The following is a 12,527-nucleotide window of genomic DNA, read 5'->3' as shown; positions in this document are numbered from 1 at the left end:
AGCTGGAGAATGAACTCAGATTCAAGGCGCCCTCGCCTCTTCCTGCTTTCTCCAGCCTTTGTGATTCAGAGACAACAGTGAGATGGAAATGCCAGAATTCCAGTTTGGCTTGTAACAATGGCAACTCAGGTGCCTTCAATGCACAGTGGACAGTGGACATCTGGGGAAACACTTAAAGCAAGAGAAGGCTGAAGGGAGTGGCATTGTGTGACTGCCAGCTGGGCTGCTGAGAGAGAGCATGCAGACTATTATCTTGCTTGTCTTCCCACACGGAAGCAAGCAATCAATAGTACACTGATAAAATTTGTTTAAAACAGTTTAGGTTAATGATTAAACCATGAATTCAGTTCCCAAGCAAGGCTGTGAAATCACTTTTTCTAAGGTAGAGTAGACAATAGCTGGATGTCATCCATGTGGGCCTCCCTTTCAGAAGAGTTTGGACAAACACTGGAGCGCATCACCTAACCAGATGGCCCAGATTCTTAGCCCTTGTTACCCAGTTTCCCTGACATGTAGCTGAGTGTGCTGGGTGTTTGGGAAGGCAAGATGGCATAGTAGTTAATATTCTCATGTTTGAATCCAGATCCATCAATCAGCAACACCATGATGTTGGCCATATTTAATTCCTCCAAGCCTCAGTTTCCTCTTCTGGAAAACTAGAGCCAGTTAATGTCTATGTCCAGAGGTGTGGAAAGAATTAAATGAGTCCACCCTATTAGCACAATATGTAGCACACCTAAATGTAAATTGCTGTTATTTATCCTTAGTTCCATAAAAGTAGTTGCTGCTGAGCCTGCCTTAATAAGTCACTTAGTGGGAGTGGGAGGAGAGTTAGAGAATTGATCTTGGTGACTGAGGATCCTCTACTCAGGGATAGGAAAGGAGAGAGATGAAGATTTGTGGAGTGACCCGCTAAATGTTGATACCATCTCAACACAAGACAGCCCTGAAACAGGACCCATCAAAGGAGAAATTGGTAAGGTCAGCAGACACAAGGGACCACTGGCCTTGACTGATAGGAAACTCATGCCAGGCAATAGAGAGGAGTTAGGCTGGAGTGATTTGTATTTGATTGAGCCTACCATACACATACTCTTTGTGGGTATTCTATGGGAGTGGAAGGGACTGCCAGAAGTGTGTGAAACAAAGTCCCAGCCAGACTTGCAGTTTTCTAAAACTGCTTATGAATCACCAGCATTGGCAACATGCCTCCTGAGCAGATTGACCTCTTGAGATATGGTGAAGCTGTTTTCCGGGCACCTACATCTGCCGATTCATATTCGCTGATGTCGGCTGACTATGAAGAGGTCATCTCACCAACCAAGCCCCAGCTGGGCCTGCTGGTGAGGTGGGAGCTGAGATGCCCCCCAGCCTCCACCGCTGGACAAGCATGGTTCTGTTGACTCATAAAGAGTGGGCAGTGTTTACAAGCAAAGGCACAATGCACATGGGAGAGCTCTGAGCTAAGAATGGTAATTCCAGGAATAATAGAGTCAACTGGAAACCACAGTACAGCCTTCTAGGTGACAACAGAAAAGGATCAGGGGCTTCTGATTTTTCCAGAGCTCCTGCAACAGCCCAAGGACAAGAGTGATAAGATCACCTTAACCCAACCCTGCTGTCAAAGAAGTGGGAGCTTCTCCCCTACAGAGCAGATGGCAAATGATCCCTCATCCCCCAGCTCTGGTTAGCCTGGCTCGAGGAAGTGCACTTCCTTCCTGAGCTATGGGCTTGGCACAGGCCCAGCCCAACTCAGTCCCAGACATGGGCCTGCTCACTTTCCCCTGCCTCAGAAGGCACAGTATCGCAGTGTTTACAGCACATTGGCTGGGCTGTGCCACAGGCAGTGAGTCAGCAGGCAAGCGTATTACCCACACACAGGCATCCTCAGATGACATTTCTTGCAGCAAAGAACATCGATTGGCCCTGTCTTGCACAAGCCTATCTTTGTGGGGGTAGTCAGGATGGGAGGCATTTCTCTCCGTCGCTATGCTGCCCTCTCCCTTTGAGTCTGTAGGCCGGAAGGGACCTCCAGAGCTTAAACCTCTTCAAGGGGCTCCTTGACACCAGCAATGATCTGGTGGACAAGATTACAGAGTTTTGGGTGGAAAGCTTTCCATGAGACTGTAAAACAGCACATGTCAAAAGGAAATTTTCAACTCTTAGAGAAACTCTGAATTCTCAAGCAGCTGGAGTTGGAGACTTTTTATATGCAGGAGGAGGCTGAGATACAGGCATTACAGCTTAAGGTCATGCAACAAATTTACCCACAGGTATCCCGAACTCATTTAATCCAGTGCTATTTATTGCTCTCCCATTCTGCCCCCAAATCCTAAAACTCCTACTTCCATGGAATAATAATAAAAAAAAAAAAAACAGCAAAATAATGCCACTTTCTGAAAAAAAAAAAAACTAACACCATCTGTTCAGGCTACCAGAATGAAATACCATCAGCCAGGTAGATTTTAAATAGCAGAAGGGTATTTCTTATAGCTTTGGGGACTGAGAAGGCCAAGTTCAAGGAGCTAGCAGCTCCTGTGTCTGGTGAAGGCTCATCAGTAGATGTGTAGATGGCATGTTCTTTCTGTGCCCTCCCATGGGGAAAGGGGTTCAGGATTTCTCCACAGCCTCGTAACAATCTCTCCCCGAAAGTCTGGCATCCTAAAACCAACACACAAGGCAGAGGCGAAAGCAATGGCATTAAATTCCAATACACAAATTCTGAAGGGGTATAAACATGTGGACCCTAGCAATCCCTCAAATAACAAAATGTCCAATTCAGTTGGATTTCTACAAACCTTAGCTGATCAAGCCCAGGGGCATCCCTCGGCTCCATTCCACAAGTTCAGGAACCAGGAACCAGGAACCAGGATGCGGTCAGGGCAGCAGCTCACTCACTATGCTGTGTGTGGGAATGAGCGGAAGACTGTTAACTTGGAAGTTGACAGCTCAGTGACTATCAAGACAACAGCACTGATCAAATATTTACAATCAGAATTCATTATGCATGGCTCTTAACAGCACTGTGTTAATTTGATGGCCTGTGTTGCTGAATAATGTGTGAAAAGTACAGAGAGATGAAGAAGTGAAAGATGCACAGTTAAAAGGCTTGGTGCACCCAGGGAGTGGGACAGTTCTGCCATTGTCACCAAGTATGTCCTGAGGTCAGGAGTTCTTATCCAGCTCCACCCTTCTGACACAACTCCACAGCACTCACACTCGACCTAATGGGCTGGGCATACTCAGAGCTTCACAAACACTGTGAAGTTGGCAGTTGAGGGGCGCTGGTGTTGACTGTGTGGTAGGAGCTCCATGGAGGTCTTCCCTGGCACCACTATACAGGGTTGCAGGAGCTCTGTCAGCCAGGAACTCCAAGGTAGGGATTAACACAGCAATGTAAGGGCTAAGGCCACACATCACCTCTCCAGCACTTGCATGAATGTCGATTCGGGTGTACTCCATGACATGGCCACCCCAGCCAGGGTTATGATTTCTTTGTTGAACACATCAAGAAGAGGAAGAGGAGGAGGCTCCAGTTGCCATAGTTTTTACTGGAGAAATGGGTATTGCCATCTTTCAGGATGGTTGCCCTGAATTACATCACTTTACTAGTTGTTAAAAGACCAGAGAATTTAGTCACGACACAGGTGACAGGACGTTCTGCAAAGCACTGCCTGCAGAGAATCACTTGTTCAAGGTTTGAGGGAACTCTGAACTGCTGAACGCTACCCCTGGTCACTGCTGCCACAGTTCAGCCTCCACTCTGCCTTCCAGTTCACATCAACATATGGGTTCTGTGGAAGAGTCCTGGCAAATGAAAGCAAAGGCAGGTGTAAGTTTAGATTCTGTAGCTGCATGCCATTTCTTCACCGCATCCTAGGGATTCAGCTAGGCTTGGGAAATTGTTGGGTGATCCAATGGTATCAACTACTCCCATTTATAAAGACCTAACATTTTAATAGACCATACTCCTCAAACACCAGTGAAAGAAACAGCAGCATCAAAGTCTGGATATGGTCCATTAATCAACCCACATCTGTAGTACAGCTTAATTGTCAAGCATTTAAATTGGTTGACTGCCCTAGCTGAATATTGAGTACTTTACTGCATATTGTCTATCTCTCTACAAACTGTAAACTTTTAATATATCATGAGGCATCAGACAATACCTAATATTTCAGGAGTGTTGCATTGATTTTTTTTCATTTGTTTCTTCAGTTTCCACTGAAGCATACTTTGTAGAGAACTCTGCCCACCTGCTCAAAGGCAACAGCAAAAATATCATGAGAAAGAGTAAGAAAATACAGTGCTTAATGAACTATGTGTGAGAATGGTGCCCATGTGGCGGTGCCACTGGGATAGTGATGATGTTCTGCCATTGAGAGCAGAGTCCAGGTGCTGCTGCTCATTGTCCCTACGGGCAGGCAGCCTCACAGTTAGAGTCCCCGGCTAATGAGGTCTCATTTCTCTCTCCCTTTCTTTCCTTAGCTCGCTATGAAGCACAAATGTTGAGGACCTGCCTGTCCTGGTGACCCTCTAAAGAGAAATGGAAGAGATTGTTCAGCAGTTCTTACAAGAATTCTGGACCTCCACCTGCTTCTTTCTTTCCAGTACATGGACATTGAGAGTGTCTTGTTTTTCCTTTTCTGACATTAAGATGAAAGGAAAGGTGTCATGTGTTTGCATTTCTCCAGTGATCTAGCTAGGAAACACTAAGTAGCATCAGCTTCTTGTCAGTTGTTTTTCTGTGTGTGTGTGTGTGTGTGTGTGTGTGTGAGTGTGTGCTTGAATGTATTTTTCTTTTTTAAAAAATAATTTTTTGTAGTTTGGATAAAAAAAAATGTGGACCAAATGATAAACTGAGCTGTGTCTAACCTGGCAACATGTATTTTGTTTTCCCTGCTAAAAGAAACAGGAGGACATTTACATGTGGTGACATCAGATATTATTGTTCCTAGGTGGAAAGAAAAATTAAGCAGTTACAGTGTCTGCTCACTCTTTAGCTTGTCATAATTTGAAGCATAAAGCTAAAATTCTGTATCTGAAGACATGATTCTGTATTATGAAAAACATTTGAATTTATCAGGGAAGACAATAGTCTTAGATTTCGCTCATCGCTTAGCAATGTTCTGCATGAACCATCACCAGCATTCCAAAAAAAAAAAAAGGAAATCAGAATCACAGAAATCTACTTTCTGAGCTGCACCTTAAATACTTCTGCTAGTTATTTCTGGGCTGATTATTTGGAATTACCATATGAAGGGTAAAAATTTGAAAGCAGTGACCTAAGGAAAAGCCTGCTCAACAACTTCTGTGTATTCATGGATGTTTCTATCATCTGTTACTGTCACAAATTATAGTGGCTTGGATTTTTATCAAAAACTGATTTGCCTAGGTAAAAGTCTGTGTAGATAATGTGAAAAGATGCTATGTTTAAAATATCTTTTTGTCTTCACAAAGTCCTGCCTATTTTAGGCACCCACATAATGCCCTTGGGAAAGGGGTGTTCGTTTCTTGGTATCTAGTTTGGAGAGCTGTTGATGTTACTGTGGTTTATTTATTTAACATAATATAATATGTGGCTTTCTTGAGAAATTGCATTTTGTGGCAGTTTCAACTTGCCTAGTCTGACATAAATCAGTGTGGTCACAAAGCCCTTACTCTGCAGAGTTGGTCACGCACCTCCTGATCTTGTATGACTTAAGATAATGCTGCATATGTAAGATTGTTTTCTAGGGGATTTAAATGCTCAACATAAAGCAGTTGAGGTTTTGTCTTTACGAACCAAGGGTGTGAGCACCAATGCTCTGTGAGCCGTGCATCTATTTTTAGGCTGCCCAAAACTCCACAACCCCTTTCTGCCCCTTTAGATCCCTTGACCAATTGAGCCTTTGTGTATTGTGGTCTCTTACATAGCAGTGTAAGATGACTTTGGGGTGATTAATGCTGATTTAAATAGTTTAAATTCTTCTGATAAAGCATTCCCAGGGTGATAAAGTTTATTAGCAAAAAAGAAAAAAAAAACTTGGCATGTGTCAAAATGGAGTTGGGATTTGCCGTAGTCTAGTTTCTGAATCTTAGATAATCCAATTCAAGAAAACTCTCGATAAACATTTATATAGTAAACTACATAGGTTTACCATAGTATTTCATACTATGCCCTAAAAATCTAATGAAACAGGAAACATGCCATTTGCTGAGTACTGCTAGAAACATTTGTAAGTTCTAACAAGAGATCCAGGTATTACTCCAAATGAGTTATGTTTCCCAACCTCTTTTTGGAAAACACAGGAGAGATGGGGGAGAGGGGGCGTGCAGGAGAGAGTGAGTCTCATCTTCCCAGTGTAAGTGTTGCTTTTAGAGCTAGATAGTATACATAAGTGAAAGAATAAACCTAAAACCACCTACATCAACCAAGCTGCAATAAAATCGGTGGCCAGATATCTAACGGTGATTTGGGGACACTGCTTTTAAGGCAGCAGTGGTTGAGGTCCTTAGTGGACTGTGAGATCTCAGATCCTCACTTCCTAGGCAAACTGTGAGAGTCCACACCACATGCTCTTGCCTCACTGTTCCTTTCCTTTCAGGCTAAGTCAGACTGGAAATAGCTGTGATTAGAAGAAAGTCCATCTGAGTCTTTATTAGCTTCCTCTTATTGATTTGTTTCCAGGCCCTGGTCATGACCTTGACTTCCCACCAGCCCAGGGGAAAAAGCAGGAATCCTGCCCCTTGTGTGCCCCATTGGGATATACAGAGAGCCCCAGAATAAACTATGTGGATTTTCTTACTATCCTCCTATGGAAGTGCTGATAAAACAAAACCAGGAGGAAGCAGCAAAAATGACTCACACCATCTGGAACCCACTCACTCGAGGGAGCTTTCTAGAAGACATTTCACTTGTGTGTTCTCTCTGCATCTCACCATGTATTGGGGAGTGCTGTTTTTCTGTGAAGGACTTCTCAAATTGTACTGGCAGCACGTGAAGGGAAGCAGCTTTCCAGTGTTCCCACTTATTCCCGGAATGTAGCTGTAGTCTTCTTTCCTAGCATTATTAGATTCCTGTGTGCAGGAAGTATGCAGTGATTCAGGTCCATGTTTCCTGTTAAAGAATGTATTTGTAAAATGTAACAAAAGCAGTAGTTAACTTTTTTAAGCTCTAAGAAAACTAAGATTAAATGTTAGACTTATAATTACAGTGAAATCTGTCTTTCTACTACTTTTGTGGCTAGCAAAGGTTGTGCATTTATGTAAAAAATACTTACAGAATGCCCTAATTCAAAGACAATAAAGATAGGTTGTGCTCTTACTTTTTAGAATTGCAACATTGCCAATGTCTACTGTAATTACTAATTCTTCAGAAGTTCTCTAAGATGTCAAACATAATTTTTGTTTCGTTCAGAGAAGTAACACCTGCTCTGTGGATTCACTATTACAACAAATACTAAATTTGTCATTAAATATTTTAACTGTGATGAAAGTTTGTTGCTCTCAGTTATTTGTAAGTTCTGTAAAGCACTACAAGGTAGGCCCGCAACAGCACATTTTGGATGATAATGGGAAAATCTTGTGGGCCTGCTAGACAGCGGAATAGGATTAGCATGATGACAAAGCTTCAAGATACATGTTCTGATGGACCAAGTTGAAATATGAAGACTTAAGGACTAGCCTTAGACAATGGGCATCTATCCCAATAGTGCTATTTTGTTTTTGCTGCCATGGGTGAGACACTCAGTAGTTACCATCTATCCCAATAGTGCTATTTTGTTTTTGCTGTCATGGGTGAGACACTCAGTAGTTACCCTTCTGCTAATATCAGTGTTGTAGTCCAGCACTTCAAACAGGTGCACTCATTCTGTAGACAAGTGTTAGGGCCTTGTGAAGTGGGCAATTGTAGCACCTGCTGTGAAATCAACAGCAGCACATTGTATCCTCCTGTGTTTTCGAGGGAAGTGACACAGGTGACTGCTATAACACACAGCATCTCAAGCCTAGCAGGGACACTCAGGGTAGCCAGCAATATTTTGAAATACCTATGGGAACACTGCAGCTGGAAGGAAAAAAGAAGAAAAGATAGTTAGGGTTTCACTAAATGACAACCTAACCCTAAGTTAGTTAAGCCTTTCAAGGTATCTGCTGTTTATGAACTAAATTCTATAAGCCAATTGCCTCTCAAGGATGATCTGCTTTCTTAATGTAAGTTAAGTTTCTTAATGTGAATTTGGTTAACAGGGATACCATGACAAATTCTCACATGTTCTGGGAGAATGAATACAAAAAGCATTTTAAAAATATCACTGGAGCTCTTCCTGTTACTGTCAGAGGGAACATGTTTAGGGAAAACCTTTGAGATCATGACCATCACCTGTCTAAACAAGCATTTTGGAGTGGCTGGGGGAATGGAAATGGAGAGTGGAGAGGGAATGGCAAAACTACAGAAGTAAATTTCAAACCAAAATGCAAATGACTAACCGTTCTTGCTGTTGACACGGGTTCTGCATGCCTCATGCTGCCAAGGGCTTGTATGGTGTGTAGCTAGATGGACCTGGGTATGTTCTCACAGACTTTTGCCCCTGGAAACCCTCTGGAGTCCCTGTGTGACGCCCTCTTGCCCATCTGGACATGGGCGGGTGGGAGGATGGTGTTTACAGGAATCAGTAAAACTTTTGTCAGTTCCTTGCCTGGGGATGGGGTACACATCACAGCATGAACAAGGCACAGACTTAAAAGAATGCCCACCCAGCAGGCCAGTGTCATGGTGTGTCTCTAAGTGTAACATCACAGACTGCTCTAGCAGGATGCTCCAAGGATGCATCTTCTTTCCATTTGCTTTTGATACTTCACACATTACATGGAGGGTGATTTTGCACAGGCAAGCCAGCCTGATGCAAGTTTATCTTTATTTATGCCTCCCACTCAACCTGTTCAAGTTCCCTTCTCCCCTCCACACCTTTCTCTTTGCTCCCTGGCTCTTATGAGTGTTTCTGATTTAACCTATCCTTCCTAAGAGGATTGCTCTAAATAAAGTGCTATGGTATAGCAAATTCAAGGCAGTCCCTCTACCCTTAAAAGTGTCTCGACCAATTGGAGAGTTTGGAAACACATTTGACTTCCAAATCTGCCATTTTGATGTCCCTGGTCATCCTGGCTTTCGCAAAAAAAAAAAAAAAAAAAAAAGTAGAGATTCCACTAGGCCCCTGGTGGGACACCTTGCATTTCAGATGCTTGCTGGAATTAAAGCAACTAATCAAGGATGCCACAGAAACTCAGTGCTAGCATGGAGTTCAGCTCTGTGACTTCCGTGGCATGGCCTTCTGCTTGACTCTTTTTCTATCATCTCCCTTGAGCTTCATCTGGAGCCTCGGGAGTTCCTGAGTCACACTTTGCATGCCTCCCTCCCACTCCTGAAATTCTCTGTCATGATTCTTCTTTCTGGTAAGTCAAGGTCCTAGGCCTCGCAGGTCTTCAAGGCCCTTGCTCTGGTGATCCTCCACTGGGCACCGCTGGAGGAAATGATGAGTGGCATTGCTACCCTCAACCTACAAGAACGTAAGGACAGCCCACAGGGGTCTGACTTGGTACTTGACACATGTGATCATTGCTCCCTTGTTTTCATCTGCTGGACATTTCAAGTGCTGCTGATTCTCTCGCAGTGGAGATCTTTTTGAAGAATGTTACAGTTATTCATGTTTCAGATGATCACCCAGTCCTGATTATAGGGGGTCTACTCTCATTACACATCCAGAGTTAGAACTGTCAGCTGCCGGGCAGGGAATGCCAGCCCTGCAAGTCCCAGGTGTCACTTGTCAATATTTGGTACTGAGCCTTGGCCCATGACATCGTGTCACAATTGCTTTGCTGCTTTGTTATCTGTCAGAAGACAGAGAAGAAAAATGAGGCCATGAATTCTCTGAATGCTCCCTGAGATCTAAAACATGGCTTGGATGCTTTTCTGAAGATAGTTCCTGATCCAGTCTCTGCCACATGCACCAAATGATTGGCTTAATGGTAGCACCGCGTTCCTGGTAATTGAAGCCCAGGCTTGCTGTTAGTTTTCTTTATGACAGGTCCTTTCCTAATTTTCAAGGAAGGAAAGTTTGATCCCTCACTTGGGGCAAGGATTCTTATTCATGATACAAAAATTTATTTGGTGGAATTTTTTTAAGGCCAGCAGCTACAATGGCCAATATAGGTAGACATATTTATGCGGGGCAGAAACTTTCTGGTACTGAGGAAGCCTGAACATTTGCACAAAAAAGAAAATGGAGCTGTTGGCTTCATAGAATGAGTTTGGAAGAGTTGCCTCTTTTTCTATTGTATTGAAGAGTTTGTAGATGTTGGACTCTATGTTTAGTTTATGCTTGCAAAGAAGGAATCTCAACTGTACTTGATCAGTGGATATGCAACAAGGTGGAATATCCCACATGGGGGAAGGGTGGGGGGGAAGGGTGGGGTGATTCCCAGTTCCAACGAAACTGTATCACATAATACAATGTAATCAATGAATAAAAAAATAATAAAAATAATAATAAAGCTATAAAGGGAAAAATAAAGTGCATATTAAAATGTATGCATAAAATAATATTTTTTCACCTAAAAAAAAAAAAGAAAAGAAAATGGGGAAACAGGAATGCATGAATTGTGCCCCACCCTACAGTCCCCAGGAAGTAAATAAAATACAGCGCCTTTTTGTTGAGCTGGATGGGGACAGAGCACCCCCTCGTGGTGACTGATTGGTGCTAGCATTACCTTGAAAGAAAGAGTGGCTCCAATCTATTGCCAGCAACAATAGACTCTTTTCATTTTGTGTTTAAAGTTTATTTATTTATTTGAAAGGCATCATGAGAGCACAAGACAGAGTGAGATCTTCTATCAGCCCCCAAGTGCCCATAACAGCCTCTACTGGATGCAAGAGACCTAAGTACCTGAGCCATCACTCACTGCCTCCCAGAATGACATTAGCAGGAAATTCAGTAGGAAGTAGGGCCAACAGTTCATCCCAGGCATTCATTATTGAAAAGCACCCATCCTGAGCAGCAGCTTAGCCCACTGAACTACATACCTAGCCCTCCTTGTGTCTTTAATCTGTCCCTTACCACTTTTCCTTCTGTCAGAGAACAAATGATGTCTCCTCCAGTATCAAATCTTTTTTGAAAACTTCCCCTTGCCTTTGTTAAATCCTATACTTTCTTCTTCCCACCCCTCTTCAACAAGTGCTTGAGTTGTCTAGACCCAACACAATGAGATGTCCCAGCCAAGTGGGGAGACACAATGCAATGACCCCATTGTCACCAGCAGAAATGGATTTTTCTAATCCCTGCTTCTCTGTCCTGCCTGATATCCCACAAGGGTGGGCACTTCCACTCCTTCCTCTGGTGTGCTTTCTTCCCAACCATAGTTTCCCAGAAATTCTGTCCTGTCCCCCCTTCTGTCCTTACACACTTTTTCTGAGTAAATTAAATATTCCAAAAACTGATTTTTAAGCCTTTATGCAATAGGTTTGTGGAAAGACATATGATGACAAAATCACACATGGATTTGAAAAAGTTTTCAATGAAATAAACTTATATTTTGATTCCACTTTTCCGTGAGCTTTTTGAAGTCCCCACACATTGCTCCAGCCATGCCATTTCTCCTAAAGTCCTGAATTGAACTTCTGACTTTCCTGTTAGAAATTTCCACCTGACTCTTAAGTCTAAAAGTCAGTTGACCTCTGCCTACAAGCTTGTTTTCCTTCTCTTAACATGCTAGCCAGCTTTAAAACCAAGTAATCCTTTATTCTCCTTCCTCTCACTCAACTATAAACTAGGAATAATAGTAGTGTGTATATCATGGTGTTGTGTAGACATAAAGTTTTATCATAAGGCCATCAGGAACGATATTTGTTTTAATCAATAGCACCCATTTGGCAGATTACAAGTCTGTCAATTCTGCTTCCTTTCCACTGCCTCTCCTTTTCATCATTTCCACCAGTCTAGTTCTACTCATCAATGCTTAACCGAGCAACTGCAGTTGGTTGCTATCCCTCAGTAGTCTACGCTCTGCCATGTGTTTTATGTGTAGTGTTGTAAGGACATTCTCAGGTAAGAGGGACACTAACATAAAGCATCCATCTCAAATGTTTCTTGTGTCTATTCTTGTAAGAAAAACAAACATATAAGCGGAATATAACCCAAAATAAAAGTAGGGCTGCACCAGAGATTAGGGATGAAAGTAGCATTCCTGCCTTCACTGTACCTGCAAGTTAGGCAGATTCATCTTCAGAAAGGTTGAGTCTGATCATTATTCTCAAAGCTCACAAACTCATCTGCCAACAGATGCCAAAAGGGAAATAGAATCAGTTGTAGAAGGTGTGAATTGTGTCAAACAGAAAAGGCTGAAGTATGTGTCCCCAAGGCAAGTGTTGTTACTGATTCAGCTTCTGTGGCAACAAGGATGCAGCCAGTAAATCACTCAACTTTTTATTTAACTTTTAAAAATTTGCTTATTTTTCCTGAAAAGTTATAGATTGATGAAGAGGGAAGCCAGAA

General features: G+C 42.7%; 1 protein-coding gene across 5 annotated transcripts in view; it reads left to right on the top strand.

Moving 5' to 3' along the window:
* The window catches only part of STXBP6 (syntaxin binding protein 6), a 300,347-nt gene that overhangs the window by 229,665 nt on the left and 58,155 nt on the right, over nt 1–12,527 (top strand). For 4 of the 5 annotated variants that reach the window (XM_058666280.1, XM_058666278.1, XM_058666276.1 and 1 more), the window contains exon 6: nt 4,489–5,679. The exons of the other annotated variant lie outside the window; for it this stretch is intronic. In XM_058666280.1, the coding sequence (XP_058522263.1) occupies nt 4,489–4,512 (24 nt within the window). In that variant the 3' untranslated portion in view covers nt 4,513–5,679. Of the gene's footprint in view, nt 1–4,488; nt 5,680–12,527 lie in introns of those variants that run through there. 5 annotated transcript variants of the gene reach the window in all.

This window comes from Ochotona princeps, chromosome 6 (assembly GCF_030435755.1).
Source record: "Ochotona princeps isolate mOchPri1 chromosome 6, mOchPri1.hap1, whole genome shotgun sequence".
NCBI classification, from domain to species: Eukaryota; Metazoa; Chordata; class Mammalia; order Lagomorpha; family Ochotonidae; genus Ochotona; species Ochotona princeps.
Note: the sequence above shows the minus strand (reverse complement) of the source record. Positions and strands in the feature narration are given on the sequence as shown.